Below are 22,939 nucleotides of genomic sequence, written 5' to 3'. Positions count from 1 at the left end.
ATCATGGGGAACATTTTAATTCCTGTATTATTTCATTGACTACAAGTTATCCCAATGAGAGTATTTTGCTCAGAGGTTTCACACTCTTCAATGTTAATCTGCCAACCCACAGTAGAGACAATTATGGATTAACTAAATTACAAAAAAAATACATGTTCAAAATACACTCACCTGCTGTAGATGTTCAGTTCACAGGGACTCATCAGTTTAAATATTCAACAAATGTAAATGTTTTTTCCTTGATACAGTTAAAGGTGTTACAGTAGCTTTCTATGTTGCTGGCTCAGCAGTTTTATTTCTGGCAGTTTCCCTTTCTTCATAGCTGACAAGTCAAGTTGAGCGATACAGGAAACAGGATACAGTAACCCATTGTAAACTTAATCTTATAAGAGTTTTTACTGATAGAAATATTAGGTAATCAACCTTTACTGGATTATTTCCATTTTATTTATACATTTACTACACTACATTACATAGGAGAATATTGTACCTTACTCCATTACATAAAAAACATTACTTTTCTGACAAAGGTATGGCATACAAATATATGATAAATGTATTAAATGTGATGCAGAAAGTATATAAATCAATTCAAATGTGCTGCACCTGGCCCAGCTATATTACAATTCTGCATACATATGAATACATAAACAATATCAATCCTATTATACAGTATTACATAAACATATTGTCAGTGGCCTTACGTTTTCACTCCAAGAGGTATTAGAGATAAACTGCAAAGCACCAATTGTTGCATTTTGTTTCTTCCATACCGACACAGTGAGACACACCAACTTGCATTAAAAGCAACTTACTGTCTTATATACCTGCCTGGGTAAATATTTACACCTACCCAACAAAAATAGAATACAAAGAATGAATATTTACATAAACATGTATTCCTATCAACAAGTCAATAACACATACACTCATATAATCACATAAATCAACACTGTTTGCTTCTACTCCCCCCCATCATCTTAATGGTTTACTCCTGGAGCTCTGAAGCAGGCACTTGGACCTGTCTTACTCGTTTGCCTCCTGCAGAGGGCACAACAAGGAGGAGGTGAGTATTGCCATTGTTTGAATTGGCTGTTTGAGTAAGCTTGAAAAACACAAAATACTATGCCCTGAAATGTGACTCCTGATTATTAATGTTTCTTTTTTTAAAGACAGGCAAGAAGGCCAGTCCCTTTTTACTTCCTCAACCACCCCCTGGAGCTTCCACAACAACAACAACAACAACAAAAAAGACTAACTAAATTAAGAGATGGAGTGATGGTTTGACCAGAACCAGTCGAGTCGAGCCAAGGTGCTCTACAGAAAGATTTACAAGTCCTTTATACCTGGTGCAGTGAGGTTTTTTTTAATGAACATTGCTGTTGACTGCTGAGCGTTGTGGATTGTTTGATTGATGTTGATGTGGTGCTTTGCTCTTATCTTGTACTGCCTGACTCTGTATGTTTCCTTGCTGTATGTTGCCTGTTTTTGTGAGAAGGTGACATTCAATTTCCCCTCCAAGAGATTAATAAAGTACTTCTTATCTTATCTTAACTAAAATCACTATGTCAAACATTTCCAGTTTATCTCTAATTATGATTTAAAAAATGATCTAGTTTACTGTTACTTATGATAGCAACTGCACTGGACAATATTCTTTATAGTGTAGCTACCTGTGAGTTTTAATATTTTATTCTTTCCCATTGCACAGTCCAGTGTATTTATTTCTGTTTCCCATTTGACTCTAAAAAAAGAAGAGAAAACTAACATGTCAAACGGGTGGCCCTGCGTGCCTTGTTATTAGTGATGACTTTCACCATTAGTCTTGGAAACCTTGCAAAGCAGTGCACACCCAGGAGGACCCACATGTCAAGGAGGAGAGGCGATAGAAGGCTGAAGAAAAAGTGGTGGCGAAAATAAGCAGCTGTATTTCTGTACAGGCAGCCGCACCCAACACAGGAGGATAATATAATTACATCAGTACAGGACTGTGTAAAACCACTTCAAGGGTGACAGAGGGGGCCACTGCTACTAAACCTCACCGCTGTGGAAGTACAGAGTGGAGAGGTGGTAGGGAGGAGTAAGCTGCAGATAAGACTCCTTCCTGAACTTTAAGAGGACAGTACAGTGTGTGAGTGACTGGGAAAAGCTGCTATACACTAAACATCTGAGTGAGTGCTGAAGGATTAACAATGTAGTTTCTGATGTTTTTAAAAAATATATGATTTGCTATATTTTCAAAATTACAGAAATTAAAGATTTTGTCTCAGGGTCCCCATTTTTGCTTTTATGTTTTACTACAGAAAGTGTTAAAATGAAACAGGACCCGAATAGTCATACATTCTGTCATTGTGTTACTAATGGGTGGGATTTTTCCTTGGGACCTCCTCAAGGACCTCTGGGGGTCCCCAGGCCCCACTTTGAGAACTACTGGTCTACACTGTAGGAGGGCAGAAGACAGTGAACAGCGTGAAACCTATGAACAGAATAGCTCTTATTAATTCTCTCAATGGACTGGCTTCTAGTTAATGACATAAAAGTGACATTAGAATATTAAAGGGACCCCTGGATGTCCCTTTGAGGACCCTGGGCCGCTTTGAGAAATACTGGCCTAATTGATAAAATGAGATTATAATTGATTTGTTCTTTTAATTTTCTGATGATCCTCTAGGGTGTGAGATATCCCGGTGATAATATGAAAGCATTTGGATAATGGCTGGTTGTGAATTAGTTTTCTGGAAGCTGTCACTCTGGACATTTTGCCAACAGACTGAATTTAGAGGCGCCTAAGCAAATGAATAATATAGGCGAACAAATTAGGATAAGAGATTAGACCACAACCCAAGAAATCCAAATCCTTTGTAGTCTTTGCGAACTGTCTTTGTTTAATGTAGCTTCCTTTACACAAAAAAATAAGTGCAAATGTTTTTTTTTACATAGTTTGTAGCTACTATTTTACAGGTCTTTATTTTTAAGATAATCCACTGCTCTGGTTTCACTTTCACGAACATATTAGCCATCATTTAACATTATTATATCACCCCAAATTAAAGTTTTCTGACAGACTATCATGAACCTACAGCCAATTAAATACTCGTTTCTGATTGGCTGGCAGCCACTTATAATTAAAACCATTAAACCTGCTGGTGACCATGGCAACGACAGGATGGTTAACTAGATGTGTTATCTAGCTTGAACCAGGGATCAGACCTTTAGGGGGGCTCAGCTCCTAATGACAATTTAACATACAATAACCTGCACGTGTTCAAACCCCCTGCTAAATGACTAATTTCACTAGATAACGTAAATTACAACAAGAAATATTAATCGTAGTACAGTGGTCTACTATAGTGTATGATAATAATGGTTCAGAATAAACAATCACAGATTTCTACAGAGAGGACTCTAAGATAGTTAATGAACCCTGAGGGAAAGATTATATAATAATGACAGTACATTAAACCTGTTAAAATAAAACCATTTGAATTTTTAGGGGAAACAAAATGATAATTTATTTCTTTTTAGGGGTGCTGAGATCAAATTTAGGGGTACTTGAGCACCCCTAAAAAGGGTCTAAAATCGCCCCTGGCTTATACAGAAACGTAACGCCACTTAGAAATAGAGGGACGGTACGAGGAAATATTGTTTACATATCTTGTGTTAAGTAATGCTCAAATGTCTTAATTTAGCGTTAATGAAGTCCACTGGGGTAAGTTAGTTCATTTCTCCTAGGTTGCCTAAACTATATGTCGACTAGAGGGTATCTTTTCCCCCCACAGGCTCAGACTATTGGCTTGTGGTGTGTGTTTGTAGAGCCACTCCCCTCATGGACCTCCCCATGTGGCTGAGTGATGCAGCAATCAGCGGTCAGTGCGCGCAGGAGGGCAGCGTGGCGACTTATCCTGGTGCGTCACCGAGGAGCAGCTGGAAGGGAGCAGACCTGGTGAGAGAGGAGGGCGTCGGAAGCGTCCTGGGCTCGGAGATATCTCGTTGTTAGATGAGAGGACCAAAAGCCACGGCTTGGAAAAACACTAGCGATTCAACATGCAGCGAATAACGGGGAAAACTGGAGATGATAGTTTAATAGAGATGAGCCCGACAGAGTCTTATAATGGTGAGTAGCTGTTCCAGTGCTACTATGTACCAAAAGCCGGAGCTTTTCCTCAGATTTATTTATATTTAATGTTGAGACACAGGCCTGGTTGGAAAATCAGCTAAGACCCAGTGAGCTACAGCCTTGAGAAGAGCTTTAATAGTTGGCTTAACTTTTTAAGGAATAGTACCATATATAATCTAATAAAAGCAGCCTTTTTAAGTACTGTTAATCTACAGGAATATAAAGTACATACACACAAACAGAAACATTATAGCAATCATAAATCATTTCCAAATGGCACATATTTATATATGGCATTGGTAGGCCTATATGTTGGTATTCCCCCCGGAACAGCTGTGCCAGTAACATATAGTCCACCAACTTCACATAACTTATACACTTAAGACATTTAAAAATATTTAGATAATGTTTGCTTAACTATATTTAAAAATGTTTTAATCTTCCACCTTTCCCCTTTGAACCAGTTTATAGTCTGGCTTTCTTTTAATGGAAACAACAGTGACTTATTATCCCAGCCAGTGTCAGACAGCTGGCCTGCTTACTGGAAACACCCTGTCACTAACAGGCGGCCACCGACCAGCACATGCCCCAAAATCCAACGCTGGGTCTGACTAAATGGGAACTTTGAGCAAACACTTAGAGGGAAGACTGTGTTTTTAGCCATTTATGGTGTTGCTTGAGTGGAGGATTAATTACAGTGGATGCTCTCTAGCAACCCATATCAGTGCAAATCAATGTAAAAGTGGTCATGTTTCAGCTGCAGCATAGATAAAAAATTATACTATCACATTACACCAGAGACTGAAGTGTGAGTAATCGACTGCAGGATTGTGAACTATAGTTACGGTTACCTTGGTGTTCTGTGTTTATGGTACGTTGACATAACAGTTTTCCATACATCACACTCACAGCTTCACAACCGTAAATCGTAATACTCAAAATCTGATATGGAGGTGCATAGCATGTTAAAAGCTCTTAACTCACCCCACTCATCATAACTAAATATCCTAGTCCTCCTGTATGAGTAACGTTTGCATATTTAATTCAATACCAGAAAATTTGTTTCCCAGTTTGTAAAAGTTACACTCTTACTGTTACATATCCCGAGACAGACATTATTTCCAGACAGCACTTACAAAAAAATTCAATCTGAATCTGAATGTGGCTAGCTGAAGCTCTAACTGTGCCCTGTATTTAAATCCAGATTCAAACTACACTGATCATACTGTAGAAACAGATTTGCAGAGTACACGCTGTTGTGGTTTGATGCAGATGTAGATCAGCGTGGATTATCTCTCGAATTCCTTGTTGATACATCCATGCTCACCCTTACTGTACATATGGATTAAATAACTCTTGTACTGTCTAGATATGCATATAAAAGCAGATGATTTTTGTCATTTCCTCATCTGAGTACCTGAAACTTGTAAACATGATAGATAATCAACAGCTTCCTGCTACGGGAAAACACATTGAACTATATGTGTTTATATAATGTCGCAGTTTGAAGTGAAGCTACTGAATTTCTGGTTACACCCTTGCAACATGGTCACAAAATGACCTACAGTTACACTTAGTTTAAGTAGTAGTTTAAGTGACTCAAATATTTCACGTTTCATTAAACCAACTGTATTTATATAGCTAATTTTTCCTTTTTATTATGAGTACAATTGAGTTGTGATATAACTAGTATTTGACATACTCTGTGTACATAATAGCACACAAGGTTTGCTCTCTTGAGTCTGTTGGGTGGCTGTGATATAAAAAAAAGAAAAGTAGCAGGCTTGTGGTATTTCCACAGTGATCAGCTGCTCTCTGTTGAACAAAGCCTTTACTATGGAGGGTTAGAGGCTGCTTAGTTAGGTGGGAAAAGACTCAGAGTGCTCCATTACTGCATCCAACCGTGCAGAAATATGCTCAGCTGTTTTAGAGGATTTCTCAAATGTTGTGAAAGATAGATATATTTCGAAAAAAAATTACAGAAGTTGAAAGTGTGTCTTATGTTATTACAGAGTTTTAAGGAAGGTTACACAAGAAGTTGATTGTTCAAGGCATTAAGTCCAAATCTACTGTTTACTATACTGAGTAGTAAGGATTTTTTTCAGGGGTCACTGCTGATGTCTTTAAACTTCCACACGCTGCCTTAACTAAAAAGGTACTTGCAGCAGTAAGCATGCTGCATAAATGACAACAGCAAACTTTATTTTCATTTTTTTCATGTACAAATAAATCCTTTAATGTTTTCACATAGTTACTGTGAGTAAGTAAAACTCAAGTTAAGTGAAAAAGTCAGACAAAATAATAACAATAATGAAAAAAGCTACATCACAGATGGCGCTGTATTCAATCTCCGGAGTGAAGCTTTTACGATAAATATAATTCATATTTGTTTTGAAACTCACCAACTTATACTTTTGTGCAGTGGCATGTAATACAGAGACAGGGAGGGAGTTCACATATTACAAGGTTTCACAGCTTGTTTCAGGTCAGTGTAAGCACATTTTTCGTGTTGAGTCCAGACTAAATATAGCCTCAGAGAGACCATCAATTAAGGACTGTTACATTTCTATTTAAAAACACAGACACAGAGCCGAAACCAGCTTTTGCTTTATTTTTTTAAGTGACTTGGATGCCAGCTGTACTTTGTCTTGCGTTTCCATCTGCCCTGCCTTTTATTTATGTAAATTCTTTTCTGAGAATGGAAGGTTGTAATTACATGTGACGTGCAGTGAAGGGCAGGTGAAAGGAGAACTTAGTTATAACATGGTTAAAGCCATCACGTAGTCAGCTCTGACTTTCATACTCAAGGTGGGGGGGGGGGGGGGGTTACCAGACTTCTCAGTATTATTTCCCTGTGTCACTCCTGTAGCACAGCTTAGAAACCCGGCATCTGTGAAATCGTGCTGCCTGGCCTGTGTGAGCACTGCCACAAAATGCTGTACAAATATAGACCACAACATTGGCCGTCTGTCAGTGCTCCTCTCTTTAGCGTCGGCAGCTGTTCATATGCCTGAAACTTCACCTCGCTGCCATCAACCTGCCTGTTTGAGATTGTCTATGCCACTTGTCATTCTTGTTTTACTTTGGGTAGATAAAACATTGGTATAATTAACACTGGTGATACTATTTTTAATGTGTCGTCTTTATGTTAATGTCTTTCAGATGACGTAAACGGCTACCACCAAAATGACTCATACAGCGCAGAGTCGTTCCAGCAGGGACCATCAATGGTAAACACCAAACTCACCTCACGTTCACATTCACACAGCGGCCTCGTACAGACATTTCTGCAAAGCAACTTTAGAGTTTACTTTGAAAGAAAATCTGAATATGAATTTCATAACCCTTTATTCATTATTTATGATTGCATGCGCCTCAGAGTAGTTTGATTTGAATGTATACCAACTATTCAAGTATGTGGAAACATGTTCCACTTATATTAACTTTCCAGGAAAGATGTGTAAACAATCTGTGCTCAAGTGTTTTATTTTTTTCCTCCAGCTCACCTTCTGTAAACATGGCAGCAGGAACTTCGTAGTTTCCAAGCAAAATCCACCTTTCCTTCCTTCCTTATTTCTTAGTTTATGGTCTTAACAGTTAGGATCATATAATTTTTCTTATCCGGTCATGACCCTAATAGTCGTGTTTCTTTTCTCCCTTTTCACGCTGTGTTTAAAGTCTCTTTTAACGCCTGATGTGTGTGTAGAGACCTGTGAGTCTCTCAACGGCAGCATGGCCTCCCTGACTGCCTCTGACCACAGCGACAGTCCGCAGTATGAAGTGCAGACCTTAGAGCGAATCAGTACTTTGACTGGGGTAAGGCACCAGTCGAGGACACAGATGAATGCTGCTGTGTCTGTGTCTGCGTGTTTGTGCCATCTCGTATCTTAATGCTCAAACTTTTAACTGAGCAAGATGTTGACTGTGACTGACTTATAACATGTAGTGCTTTTCTGGGTGTTATGAAGTGTTTTTAGACATACAGTAATCTGTAAGGATGTATAAAATATAATGACGAGTGTTTTATCATGGTTTGTATTGATGTTTGACTCTTTACAAATCTGTATGGTTGCTGCCATAGTTTTAGTTTGTACAAAGTTTTATTAAAATTCAACATTTTAGGCTTACCCTCACTGTCCACTCGGTTCCCTTTCTCCACAGCTCTGGAGAAAGCGGGCACTTTTCCTGATGTTTCGTTCGAGGGTATGGCATGGTAAAACAGACTTGTGATGTGATGCAACTTTATGCATATGTCTGCCTGCCTGCCAGCCTTTCTTTCTTTCTTGTTGTTAAAGAAATGTCTGTTCAGTGTTGAGTTTGTCTGTCAACATTAGACAGTCAGAGAGTACAGCTTGAACAATTTGAGCTGAAATCAATACCCATTTCTTAGTGGCTTAGTGGGCTGATGGTAGCTTCAGGAGAACATGTTGCTGTAAGGCATTTCGTAATGGAAACACGCAAGCATGAGCTATGTGTTGATGCATCATGAGAGTTCATTAAAATTGGAAAAGGCCCTTTCCACTTGCTTTGTTCTCACCTGCGATAACCGTCTGCTTCACTGAAGAAAAAGAAAAAGCCAGGTGTTAGAGCATAATTAGAAAGTGCACACACACACACACTTCTGCTGTAGAAAGTACTTTTTGTGTGTGTGTGTGTGTGTGTGTGTGTGTGTGTGTGTGTGTGTGTGTGTGTGTGTGTGTGTCTGTGTGTGTGTGTGTGTGGTTGTACACATGTGCATTCATGTATGTGTGTGTGTACTTTTAGTGTATGCAATCCGACCCTGCCCAGTGCTTATGATAGGACTGAACTGCTGTGGCTAACCAGAGACTTTACTGTGCTCTTCTTCTTTTGAAATCTGGTCTAAGCAGTTTGAAACTGACTTTTCTGAAACGTGGAATAATTTTGCAACATCTCTATAACAACAGCTTTTGAAATAAGATTTGATCTGGCTCCTTCCACCTAAAGGCTGTGATTGAACCGAGTGGAAGATCACATTGAGGAGCTTTAGAGAGGAGGCTGAGGGGCAACTTTGGTTTGAGAAGTGGGGGGACACAATAAAATGGGGAGACCTGGGGGTCCTCCTCCAAGACATTTCTACACACATTTAGAGACCACAGTAAGCAATACAAAATCTGGGAAATAATGAAGTTTGTCATCATGCCCTCCCTGTCTTCCACATCATTTGATCTCTGATATGAAAACAATTAACATGAAAAAATGGTAGACCAATGCTGATGGGAAAGCTGGAGCCATGTTGAAATCATGTTGGTTTTATTATTATTATAATTATTATTATTGTTAGTGTACTTTATTTTTCATTAAACCGTGTCCACTTCTTACCACGTTCACTCCTCCCTTTCATTATCAACAAACCAAAATCACTAAACCGTTTATACAGCACATATAATCTATCTGCAACTCAGGCTAGGTTAAAAGAAAAATTATGCTTAAATATTTAGTATTTAAAATCGCTTTTTCTCCCCTTTGGAAGTATGTGATGGGCCAGCTCCAGCCAGTGTTGGTAAAGTAACAAAGTTACTTAACAAGAGTGTGTCAATGTTGGCTAAGTCAACGTTAGCCAAGGATCAACAGGTCTAGACAGAAAATATAATTATGCCGGGCTAGATTACGAAATAGTCTTCTAATCAACCAACTCTTATTTCCTTTATTTCTTGTTATCACCTTTCTAATGAAAGACATTACATTTAAATGCTGCTGTTGGCATTTCATTTTTATGAACTGATGCTTGTTCATTCAGTGAACACCTCTGTGTCCACAGACCAGACACATAAATGAACTGTGTAGGCAGGCTGTCTGTGTCCGCTATCATCCATGGTCTTTTTTTCTTTTCTTTGAGTAAATCAGGGTCTTACAATGCATCTCAATTCATACTCTGAGTGCTGGCCAAACAGTAGCGTGTTAAACATGATTTTTGCACTTAAAACAATAATAAGATTTTGAAAGTGTGATTTTGAGGAAGGGGCGGGGGGGTGTCTTTTCCTTCCCCAGTGGAAATTACGCCCCAGCAGATACACATCAATACATTTTCTCTGTAATCGAGAACTGAAACAAAAGCTGATTGTGTGGCTCTCCTCCTGCTAGAAGCTTCGACTGCCTGCTATTTTTCAGCAGCATTGTTTATGTGAATCCTTAACTGAACCACATACAGTTTTATGCTAATTTTGGATTTTGGATTTGGAGCATTCAGCTTCTTTTTTTTTTTTTTTTAGCACTGCAGTAAAGAAGAGAATCATCTGTGTGTTCAGAACAAGTTTGAAGATTGCAACGATTTATTACTATGAATTAAAACTAAATTGCAGATATATAAAATCTGGACAACAATACAGAACTATGTTCACTGTAAAAGCAATAAGAAAAAAACACTTAATTTTCATACTGTTGTAATAATATAGCGCACAACAGATAAATAGGACAATTGCTACATTGCCATTAATTTTTTAGCACTAATATCAAAGTAGTAGAGACTACAGAAGATATTGTGGCATAGACATTGAAGCTTGACAGGAGTTGTTCTCAGGAGAGACTTAGGTAGAAAGAAAACAAACTACATTATGTTACAATTTAGTGATATATATTCAAAGTACACAACAGCCTATATAAATATATATAATAATATACATTTGGTTCCAGAAGTCTGAGACCACTTTATATACTGTATATAGTATGTGTATGTGTGTGTGTGTGTGTGTGTGTTTGTTGTATGTACATATGTTTGATATAGGTTGTTCCGAACTCTTCGTCCAAAAAAAGAAATGCTTTGAAAGTAATATTTTAAAAAGCCCCTCCCTGAAACTAGTAGCCACCATGTTCTACATTTACCCTCTTTTATTAAGATGAAAGACATGCAAAACACCCAGTAGTTAGGGTTAGTGGTAAATGTATAGAAGGCTGCCAGCTTCACTGAGCAGAGGCCGGTCCCAGCAAATGCACTGATTCCATACAGCTGATCTGTAATTACCGCAAATTATAGAGTTTCTGTAGCGACATCCCAGTTACAGTAAGCTCCCACCCTGCCTGATCAACGGGGTCTAATCTAGTGTGGGAGGTAATGCACAGCTATAATTACAATGTATGAATAATTTTGGATAAGAAAACAGTTAAACACGTTGACATAAAGTAGTAGAAAGTTAGTGTAGTAGGAACCAGCTGTAGCGCTTACATCACTGACTTTTTAACTGGTTTGTGAAACGTGTCTAAAACCAGATGGTTTACATTAAGAGTATTCCAGTTGCACTTTGGAGAGTTTATGTTATCACCCCCCTTTTTTTCTGATGTTGTGCTCCTATTACATTAGCTAGCAAGCTGGCAGCTATGCTACCAGTGAGCTGATGTCATCACTAGGAGTCTCCTCGTCCACTCTCCTTCTGCCTCTCTCCCTCTCTCTTTTCTGGGTTTCTGAGCGAGTGGGGGCTTGTCCTGGTTAGTGAGTGAACTGGATGGCGCACATCTGGCCGGCCGATCAGTGGAGAGAGAGTGAGAGAGAGGCAGGGCTTTCAGGGCTGGACATTATTCCCTGGAGAAAGTCAATTTTGCTCTTTGAGGCAGCCGGCCTTTCCGCTGATGCATCATAACCATAAAGGGAGTGGGCCATGGAGGTAAAGTGCTCTTCCTCTCCTCCCTACCCACAGGACATCATAAACTGAGTCAAAACTAGAGCACAGTAGCCATAGATGTGGCAGAGTTGTTGTTAGTGTTGTGTTTAATATCTGAATTGTCTGCAGTCTTATGTAGGTAGCCTGTACTGATGTGTAGTGATGACAGTGTTACATGGTATGTGGTTATTTTTAGCTTTCTGAACAGCTGAAGCAGCACTGACTGTAAGCAATCATGCCTTCCTTTCCTCCCTTGAAGCATTCCTGTGCAGTTTATTCCCCTTCAGCCCTGAAGCTGCAGAGGAGACAGCCACTGCAGGACTAGCATTAGCTGCTACTCATATCTGACATGTCTGTAGTTGCCAGTACAGGTGGTTTCAGCCTCGATGGATTCCAGGATTTACAGAAAAGCGTAGACGAAGACAGCATGGGTTTACCTGAGTATGGCTGCTGATGCTCTCCACATATTCCTTGCCTTGCTGTTATTCAACCTGAGATTTGTTTAAAGGGTTTAGATGCCATGATGCATTTACAGGTTCCTGGATATCTTCCTGGATGTCACTCTGTGATACAACATAGATTTCTGTAGCCTATTCTCATCCTGTTAAATGAAACTTATAGAGGTGACATGAGCAACATGAAACCTCTCAGTCATAATAGATATGCTGCATTTGGCATGATGTTTGTGTGAGTGAAACCATGATAATCAGTATTGCTTGTTGTTGTAGACAAACAGTCAGGTGTGGTGTGTTGTTTTTTGGGTTTTTCCTGTTAACCACTGACACATCAATTTGATAGTCTGGTCTGCTGTGTTGAATGCCTCCCAAGACTTGCTGAGCTGATATTATACATATGTATGTTTTAAACATTGTGACCTGTGTTTTATCTTGTTATAGATTGACAAGCAACAACAAAGTAAAGACTCTGTGTTCTTCCGTGATGGAAAGCGCAGGGTGGATTTTGTCCTGTCCTACATTGACGACAAAGATGGTGAGAGGAAACAGGTAAGAAGTGACTTCTTGGTACTGTACATATACGTTATATATTCTGAACTCACTGACTGAAGGCAGACAGTTGTAATAACTTCTGGATTGGTTCACTGTTGTTTTAGTTGTATTTCCATCACAGCAAAGTGATTCTGAATATTATTAATTCGGACAGAACTAAATATCCTGAAATCCTGAAATATCACACAATAGAACAGATAGTGTTATTTCCACTCTCTGGTTGCTTCTTGCTATACATAGTAAAAGCTGGTTCTAACAGGATATCCTCTGAGTTCACAGTATGAGTCAGTGGCATACCCTAAATACCACAACACTGATAAAGTTGTTCTCAGCTCATATCAGTAATCTCCTCAAGGAATTTTCTGATAAGGTCACTTCTTCAGCGAGATCCACAACACATAGCCCTGTTTTCTTAGTTAAATCAGCTGTGTTTGCATACTCTTGTTGGTCAGATGTCTTTTTGTGGCAAGTCTGTATCAGCCGTTGACTGCTGAAAGACTTCTGCTGTTTGATACAAGGCTGTTAGTTTTCACATCTGGGTGTTACCACACTACTAGTAAGTTGTCTCACTACCTACAGCCTCATCGGTGAATCAACAGTCTAATCTGTGGCCCACCAGGAACTTACTCATTTTTTCCCACTGTGTGAGGAAGGGCAAACTTGAGGCCAGTTCCTGTGTATTACTCACATGTGTTGTAAACTGGGGCTGTAAATTTCAGCTCTAACAAGGGGGGTTTAATTTTTGGTTTGCTTGTCAATTTCCACTGCTGTGATATGAGCCATGCTATATGCTTATTTGTGAAAACATGAAACTTAAGTCCAAGTGCAATATGCTTACTTACTGTATGTCATATCACTGCATGTCCACAGTAACTTTCACTACCTATTTTTGTACTACTATGACTATTATTATAACATCTATTGAGCTAACTGACCCCGCCTTGTCCACGCTGGTTAATACAGCCAATGTTTAGTTGTTTCGTACTACTTCTGCTACTGCTGCACTGGCTGTGGTTGCATTTCCACTTTTTGATGTTTTGATGTTTCACCTCACGTTGATTTGATAACATTTTTTCTGTTATTATTGGTTTTGAATGATTTTTTTACTTGAACTTTAGCTTGATATACTCACATTTGCAGGTTTCAATCTGATTTGAATTAGATCAGCACATTTTATTACACATTTCTAGACATTATGCCAGTAGAGTTTGTGGGTACAAACTACTGAGACATAATAAATATTACCATAATTGTTGTACATTGTTGTGGCAGTAAAGGCTTTAAACTGAAATCACACGGATTAAAACTTTGTTGTTTTTCTTCTAAAGGAGAGGAGGAAGGTGTATGAAGCCAATCTGGAGAAGGTTGGCCTGGAGCTGGAGACGGAAGATAAATCGGTAAGAGCCCCTGATTACTGATCTAATTATGTGTAATCATGTAAAAGGGAGCGTAGCTGGCTGCAAATCCATGTGTGTGTATATTTGTCATATTCTTGATGTTGTTTTTTACTTGTTTTTACAAAGACAAAAAGACTGAACATTTTTGTGCTTTAACTATGAATCAGTTCAAAATGTGTGTGTAAGACAGAAAAGCAAACATTGTACTTTATGCTTTTTAGTCAAGAAACTATTTACTTGTACATTACTGAATTAGTTTATTCATCAGTAGCCCTGCACTCATGATGCTGCAACACTTTGCTCACTGTAATAATCAACAGGAGTCAGAAGATGGAAGAACGTATTTTGTGAAGGTCCACGCTCCGTGGGAAGTGTTGGCCACCTACGCACAAGTCCTAAAGATCAAAGTCCCGTTCAAGGTCAACGACATCCCAAACCACAAGGAGATGCCCATGAACTGGCTGTCCACTCCCTTTCGTCTGCCGGGGCACATCATGCAGCCTGAGCCTGACTTCTTCACGGCTCCCTTCAACAAGAGCAAGTCTGACTTCTTCCTTATCGACGACAAAAACACCTTCTTCCCCCCTTCGACTCGCAACAGGATAGTAAGGATGCTTTGACCATGACTTTCTTTTCTTCCTTTTTTAAATTGTTTTTTATATGTAAATATACAATGGACAAAAAGGAGTCATAAAAGTAAAACAAATACAGTATAGCCCAAAAATACATCATTTTTATCACCTTAACCATTTTTTGAGAATATTTTAAAATCATTTTTTAAACATTGACCATTTATTTCTTATTTATTGCTTTCTCTCTGTTTGAAGGTCTACTATATCCTGGCCCGATGTTCATACACAAGTGAGGAATGTGGAGATAAAGACAAGAAGGGAATCAAGAGGTTACTCAACAATGGCACCTACACTGCTGCCTTCCCGCTGCACGATGTGAGCCTCTTTTTTGGAGAACTGTTGGCTTTTTTTTTCATTAGAAGAAGCAAAGGAATGTACTTACTGCTTTCCAACAGTCACATCCTGTTTGAGGCAGTGTTTACACAACAAAGATAAATAACTGTGTCTTCTGCGTGTGTGCAGTCTAGATATTGGAAAAGATCGAGGGATCCTAACTGCGAAAGTGAAAGGTTCAGTCTTCACAAACACTGGGCCAGATTCTTTTGTTTCTTCAAAGAGCAGCCGCTCAACCTTATAAGGTAACACTGTAAGAGCTAAATCCTCATATATGTTGTGTTTTTTACATCAGTCTGGTAAACAAACGTACAACATGAATTGTGTTTTTTCCTCAACAGGAAGTATTATGGGGAGAAGATTGGTATTTATTTTGCGTGGCTGGGGTTCTACACTGAGATGCTGCTGTTTGCTGCAATCGTAGGAACAATTTGTTTCGTCTACGGAGTCCTTACCTACGATGACAATCAGTGGAGGTGAGTTTTAAAAAGAATATGTGGGTAGTTACTTTTGTAGTTCTTTCAGATGTCATTGTTTCAATATTTGCTATGTTATTGTTATGTTTATTAAAAAACCCTTATTTCCCTCCAGTAAAGAAATATGTAATGCGGAAATTGGAGGCAATATTGTCATGTGTCCGCTGTGTGACAAGAAATGTAGCTACTGGAAACTCAACTCAACATGCAACTCCTCATGGGTGAGACATCCTGGCTTTGTTTTTGTTTATGATTCATGTTCTACCCACGATATGTGATTTATTTAAAAGGTGGTTGCGACTCAAGCTCAACAGTCAGTTTTTCATTATCTCACTAATTCATAGACATGTTCTTCTTTCAGCAATCGCACCTATTTGACAATGTGGGAACAGTGTTTTTTGCCATATTCATGGGGATTTGGGGTGAGTGTTTGTTTTTTCTTTTTAGCTCAGTGCACCACCTAGTGGCAGCTATTGAACTCATATTCGTCATTTAAAGTCTCTCTCACTGTCTCACTGTTAATGTAACTGGTGAACCAAATTACAAATAAAATTTCTGAATGAATGAAAACATTGTTATTATTTTGTCATATTACTTCTGGTGTGACGGCTCATGTGCTCTGCAGTGACGCTGTTCCTGGAGTTTTGGAAGAGGCGGCAGGCCCGTCTGGAGTACGAGTGGGATCTGTTTGACTTCGAGGAGGAGCAGCAACAACTGCAGCTTCGCCCAGAGTATGAGACCAAGTGCACCAACCACAAGCTGAACCGCATCACTCAGGTGTTTGAGCTCTCATGAAATATCAGTTTCATCTATGATACTGTTCTGATATACAGCTTTAAGTTTATGCAGCTTCCACAAAGCTTTAACCAGCAGAACTGATGTATGGTAGGACTTTGAATAATTATAGATTATAGTATCACTTGTATTTATTGGGTACACATTCTACCTCAGTTAAATAGACCGGACCTACTGTGGTTTCAGAAAACGAGGAATAGGTAGTGTAAAATAAATAGAAACGGGGTGCTATAATTTGTCTTGACCACATCCCACCCATCTGTAGGAACTGGAGTTGGTTCTTGACAGGACTCCTACAGATCTAATGGGGAAATTGTTTCTGTGCTGGGCCACCGTGGTACTCTGGGTAAGGGTGGCACTGAACGAGGAATGCCAATTTGGTGTGGTAGAGCTTTGGGTGTGGTGAAGTCTGTGTGGATAACAGACATTTCTGGAAAGACTCATAGGCACGAGTTTCCTTCTCCACTGCATTATTGTGTGTCTGGTAGATCAGTATCTTGAAAGATGTTTTTACAAAAGCATACCTTCACCAGGAGAGTGCTAGCTGAAAGAATTGGACCCAGACTGAAAAGACTATACACATAAATAGCTATAATTGGGTGACCTAGCTCTGCTTCGCATCTGAGGCTAGTGGTAATAAAAGGAAACTTGCCTTTTAGAGTTTTCTTTTCAGGATATAACAATGGGTGACTGACTCTTGTGCCCATGCTTTGCTTACTTATGATGTAGGAAATGGAGCCTTACTTACCCATAACAAGCAAGTGTGCACGCACATGTCTGTCTGGAGCCACCGTCCTGTTCTGGGTGAGCATAGTATCTTTGTTTTTATTTTGATCAGGCTAAATAGTCTTAGTCTTCTATCTGTTCCTCCGCTGTCTGACTTTTGTCTTCTCCATATATCATAACCACTAATATCATCTGACCAGAATGAATTACTGTTGTACACCATTGTTTGTAATGCACATTAATGAACATAACGGGACGAGACATGTGGCCATGTGTGCATGCTTCTAGCTTGATAGGTACTTCTACCATCTGTGTTGGCTATAATTCATTTTGCTTTGTCCATAAATCTGTCTGTGTTCTGTTGTTTGCACTTGCTACATAATTAGTGTGGTGTTTGTACTGTACTTTGGTCTTGTGATAATCTGTGAACCGTGTAGATGTCTTTCATGTTGTCACTGTTGTCTCTGTCCTGAAGATCTCATTGATCATTGCCTGCATCATGGGAGTGATAGCGTACCGTCTGGCGGTATATGCGGCTTTCGCCAGCATCATGAAGGACAGTCCCACCTCCAATCTGCAGGTGGTTGGTCCCTACATCACTCCACAGCTGGCCACCTCTGTCACCGCCTCCTGCATCAACTTTGTCATCATCATGATCCTCAACCTCATGTATGAAAGAGTGGCTGTTTGGATCACTGACATGGGTGAGGACCAGAGCGAGAGAGAGTGTATCCCAGATTATTTAATATCTGTGTCTTTATGTTTCCACACATCAGTCACTGACATTGTTAAAGTGTAAGATTGTCTTCATCTTTTGGTTTATGTATTTAAAATATGTTTTTCACCTTTCACTGTGTGACAGAAATTCCAAAGACCCACCTGGAGTACGAGAACAAACTGACAGTGAAGATGTTCCTCTTCCAGTTTGTCAACTATTACTCGTCCTGCTTCTATGTGGCCTTTTTTAAGGGCAAGTTTGTCGGCTATCCTGGAGATTATGCTTATATGTTTGGCAAGTGGAGCAAACTGAGGAATGAAGAGGTACCAGATATTACATTGTTACATTTTATAAGATTAATGCTGGTAATGCAGCTTGAGCTTGAATTTGAGTTCATGTTTGTGTCCCTCTCTCTCAACGTGTGTGCATTCAGTGTGACCCCGGTGGCTGTTTGATTGAGTTGACCACCCAGCTGGTGATTGTGATGACTGGTAAACAGGTGTGGGGCAACATCCAGGAGGCTCTGGTCCCGTGAGTACTCCAACTGAACCAGTCATCCAAAACACATTTCATCTGCATACAGCATACTAAAGAGACAGAGGGGTTAAATTCATACACTTTTAAAGAGCTTTGCAGCTGAATCACATAACTCATAACTATATTAACTGTGCCTGCAGTCTTGTTTAATTCTTTGTAGATTTTTATTGTTAAAGACAAGTTAGCTGGCAGGTATTATCTAAACACAAAATCTACAAGATTATGATATCAAGTCATCAGTGGCTGCGTAACCAGTTTTTCAATCAAAATCAAAATAGAAATTAACCTTCTATCCAGTTCAAGTTCTATGTTTAGAAACATAATCATCTCATGACAGTCATTGTTCACAGGAAAAGCCTTTATTATGTATGTCAGAGGTTGCGCTGTGTCGACTCAAAGCTCTCTATTAGAGTACATGATAAGGTTTTATGGAAGAGATAGTGTTAGGTAGTTGTCCGTGTGGTTGAAAACATTTGAATTTGTATGTTTTCACTATTATTGGGTTTCATTTTTATTTCTCAAATTGCATGTTTTTATGTTTTTATTTCCTATTCTTACTGTTAAATGTTTTTTTTATGTAAAGCACATTGAGTTGCCATTGTGTATGAAATGCGCTATATAAATAAAGCTGCCTTGCCTTGCCTATTGCCCCCCTGTGTCCTTCAGGTGGCTGATGAACTGGTGGGGCAGCAGGAAGTCACGAAAACATCCAGAGAGTCTGTACAGCCGCTGGGAGCAAGACCATGACCTGCAGAGCTTTGGACAGCTGGGCCTCTTCTACGAGTACCTGGAAATGGGTAAACATCCAGTACAATCCATTACATACAGGTGTAGAGATTCAAAGAATGATATTTATAGACAGACTGTAAAGCCAGGCTGTTAAGACCATCTTGGTCCAATTTCAGTCCAGATAGATAGATACAGTGTCCTCTGAGATCCTGCAGATGGTGCTGTTTCCATCCTACTGTCCCTCTCTAACCTCCCTCCTCTCATTGTCCCAGTGATCCAGTTTGGTTTCATCACGCTGTTTGTTGCCTCCTTTCCTCTGGCACCCCTGCTGGCACTTTTCAACAACATCATCGAGGTTAGAGTGGATGCCTGGAAGCTCACCACTCAGTTCAGACGTCCTGTGGCAGCCAAGGCCCACAGCATCGGGGCCTGGCAGGAAATCCTCAATGGGATGGCCGTCCTCTCTGTTGTTACGAATGTGAGCAATGTTCTTTTGCAGCATTGGATTGGTTTTTACCTGTTTTGTGTTTTTATCTTCTTCCCAGATGTGCATCTTCAGTCTCTGACAGTTTTTTTCCCTGCTTTCCAGGCATTCATTGTGGCCTTCACCTCTGATATGATTCCACGACTCGTGTACATGTATGCCTACCAGCCGGACGGTGAACTAAGTATGAAAGGCTACATAAACAACAGCTTGTCTGTTTTCAATATCTCAGCGATCCCATTTGACAACAGGCCTGAGGATGGGGAGAACCCTTTATGGTTCAACAGCTCCATCACCAATTGCAGGTGTGTGTACATAAATCAGGCGACATTCTGTTTTTGTGACTGTCAATAAATCCCACAAAAAGTGCGAAACTAACAGAAAATTCATCCTGCTGAGTTTTATCTTCGTAACTGAATCATATTTCTTTATGCCATGGATCTCCACTGTTGTCCAAAAACTATTAAAACACATCAGTGAGCTACACAGACCCTGTTTACACCTGGCATTAACATGCGGCCACATGCCCAAGTCACTTCTGCTATGAGGTCAAAGGGCCTCTCTCACATTTATTACGTCAGACAAGCACTTCATTTGTTTGTCTGTTTTTTGGGGGATTTGTTGACAATAACAAAAATATATACTCACCAGTCTCATTCATTTAACTAGGTTTTTCTCTTAAGAATTCGATTGTCGTAAAGCCTTTTAGGTACAGCTTTGCTGAGCATTTAGCGCAGCTGCTTCATCACCCTTTTAATTTAAATGAGCTATGATTAATACTGAATGTGTATTGTTTTGATTTCACTTACAGAAATGTTGTTGTCTGCACCATGTTAGAGTAACTAGTATTTCCTTCACCTTTGCACAGTTGACTGAAGAATGCTAATTAACCATCTTGACTCTTGAATCTGACCTTCAATAAAAATCTGCTTTAAATTCAAGTCTCTGACGTATTTTTTCTTTGTAGGTATCGTGATTACCGCTACCCTCCCGGCCATGAGAAGCAGTACCACCACACTATGCAGTTCTGGCACATATTGGCTGCCAAGCTGGCTTTCATCATCATCATGGAGGTAACGAGCCTCAGTGCTTCCACCAGCACCGCCAACACTTACTGACCACTTGAACTGAGCCTTTCATTTCTTACCTTGGGCAGTAGTCATGAATAGTGAACTCCTTTCTCCCACATACTCTTTTCATATTATTCAATACAAATCCTGAGTCTGTGTGTTACTACTGCAGCTCTTACTGCTGCAAGCAAAACCAACCTGCTGACTTCTCTTCCTCCTACAGCACGTCGTGTTCCTGGTCAAGTTCTTTGTTGCCTGGATGATTCCCGATGTTCCCTCTGACGTGAGGGCTCGAGTAAAGAGAGAGCGTTACCTGGTCCAGGAATATCTCCACAACTATGAAGTGGAGAAGCTGAAGATCCAACTCAGCCAAGTCGGCAGCAATGAGTGTAACTGCACGCCCATGATCTATCCGTCTATATCCAAACACGAAGTGCTGTCAGAGTGTCTCTAGCCCAGCGAGCTGCTGGTCAATCAACTGCACGTAATGGGAGGACATGGTGATGTAAATTGTAAACTGCTTGTGTATTATGATAGTGACTCTGACTTTGCTGTAGTTCCTGTTATTTCTGCAATACACACACACACACACACACACACACACACACACACACACACACACACACACAGACAACTTTTATTAAGGAGCTAAAGGTTTCCTCAACTCTCAGCTATGCCTTGTCTACTAATCTGCTGACAGTGCAAGTGCACACAGGTGAAAGACTAAGTCTCCACGCATGCTGAAACACTTGAATTTAAACCTCTGTTTCATACTTATGGCTTTTCACTTTTTATTGTAATTGTTGTGCTGAGGATAATCAAAAGTTGCTGTAAGGAAGAAAAGAGGAAATGATATATAACACTGTGTCTAAGCCAGGCAACTCATCTGGTTTTTATACATAACTATTTATTTTAAGTGCCACTATGAGTAACCAAAGACTGGATGCCTTAATATATCACACACTTGTCATTGTTTTTATATGTCAGTCAAATGACAGTTAATATAATTTGGAAACTGAGAGCTTGTTCATTTTGAGGGTTTTTTCCCCCATATGTAGCTGTATGAAGGGTTCCAGTGTCGTTTTTTTGTTTTTGTTTCGTTTTTTACAGTTAATGCAATAAATGTGAGCATGGTTTTATTTACAGCATTTAGGGCACAGCACAGATGTAACACACACTAACCAGACTATTATCTTCCCTTCCCTGCCCTGATTTGACATATTTTGCTCTGATCTCATAATAGCCCAACAGTTTCTCCAGGCCAAAAACCTGACATGTGAAGTTAAGTAGCTTTTTATGAAGAGAAATGTGTGCTGCTGTGAGTAAGTGGAGATTTTGTCCTACGTTGGCCAGTCGTTCGGCAGCTGGTGCGTGTTGACTGTTGACAGCGAGTCCTTGTTCCTGGAGATGAAAGCGAAAGCCCCGAGAGCGAAGAGATCCCTTTTTAATGTGCCTCTGTTTACCAACACGTCGGAGCTAATGAAAGCTTGCCCCCATCTACTGAACTATGTTTGTTCCATTACACAAAGCACATCAGCCATCGCCCAGTTCTTTTGCTTCTAGTTTCCTCAGCTGTGTCTGCGTAGAAAAGGAAAGATACACTTTTTTTAAAAATATTTTGCACGAAGCACTTAATGAAACATGTCACTCTAATTGTTGTCATGATGCCACACATTCATTATCAGTGTTTTGAAGCAGTAATGTCTGATAATATTTATTTAAATGGAACAAGAGTTACATGTAGGTTAGAAAGAAGGAGTTCCCTGCTTTGATTTTAATGTTAAGTTTAAATGCCATTTCAAAAACATGGAGTAAAGATGATTCTTTATGTTTGGAGATTATATGAAGGACATTTCATATTTATTCAGCTGCCTACGTAGAAACATGTGAGAAGTATCTGTTATTGAAGTATTTGAATTTTATGTAAAGATATCTGACTGGTTGTGATCTTCAGTTTGCTTGAGATGCACATAGATGTGATCACATAGTCGAGGGCATTGTTGGACTGTTCACGTTTGCCTTTTTCTTGCCCTGCGCTCATCTAAACTAGTGCCTGTCGATGCCTTAATACTTCTTGTTCTTTGTTTCGTGTTACTTCTTTGTACATTTCCTTTTTGAATGCAAATGTTTTATTACGTCTGTCCTCTTTTTCTTATGCTTTAGTAATATTTTATTTTATACTGTTACATTACAAATAAAGTGAATCTGTTTACTGTATGCTCAAAGTTACAATTTCATGTTTTCATTCATTTTGTTCTGTATTCTTTTTTTCTTTTGTAATATTATGTTCTGTATCCAAATGTGT

The 22,939-nt window shown here is 39.5% G+C and overlaps 1 protein-coding gene across 1 annotated transcript; it reads left to right on the top strand.

The window, feature by feature from the left end:
- The first annotated feature begins 3,939 nt into the window (after window positions 1-3,939).
- Window positions 3,940-22,920, top strand: ano5a (anoctamin 5a). The gene is made up of 20 exons (XM_062421187.1): window positions 3,940-4,114; window positions 7,280-7,347; window positions 12,627-12,734; window positions 14,066-14,134; window positions 14,455-14,739; window positions 14,962-15,081; window positions 15,229-15,344; window positions 15,441-15,575; window positions 15,691-15,796; window positions 15,937-15,997; window positions 16,201-16,352; window positions 17,100-17,174; window positions 17,572-17,800; window positions 17,959-18,137; window positions 18,248-18,345; window positions 19,018-19,148; window positions 19,353-19,558; window positions 19,670-19,869; window positions 20,532-20,637; window positions 20,858-22,920. The coding sequence occupies exons 1-20, from the start codon at window positions 4,045-4,047 to the stop codon at window positions 21,086-21,088; spliced, it is 2,745 nt and encodes a 914-aa protein (XP_062277171.1). The 5' UTR covers window positions 3,940-4,044; the 3' UTR covers window positions 21,089-22,920.
- The last annotated feature ends 19 nt before the right edge of the window (window positions 22,921-22,939 follow it).

Source organism: Scomber scombrus, chromosome 6, assembly GCF_963691925.1.
Source record: "Scomber scombrus chromosome 6, fScoSco1.1, whole genome shotgun sequence".
NCBI classification, from domain to species: domain Eukaryota; kingdom Metazoa; phylum Chordata; class Actinopteri; order Scombriformes; family Scombridae; genus Scomber; species Scomber scombrus.
The sequence above is the reverse complement of the archived record's forward strand: the minus strand, read 5'-3'. Positions and strand labels throughout refer to the sequence as shown.

Excerpts from the sequence above, each read along its gene's own strand:
- ano5a (XM_062421187.1), top strand. The coding sequence starts at position 4,045 with ATGCAGCGAATAACGGGGAAAACTGGAGATGATAGTTTAATAGAGATG. Across the intron at positions 12,735-14,065 it reads AAGATGGTGAGAGGAAACAG|GAGAGGAGGAAGGTGTATGA; the intron begins GTAAGAAGTGAC and ends TTTCTTCTAAAG. Across the intron at positions 18,346-19,017 it reads ATCCAGGAGGCTCTGGTCCC|GTGGCTGATGAACTGGTGGG; the intron begins GTGAGTACTCCA and ends TGTGTCCTTCAG.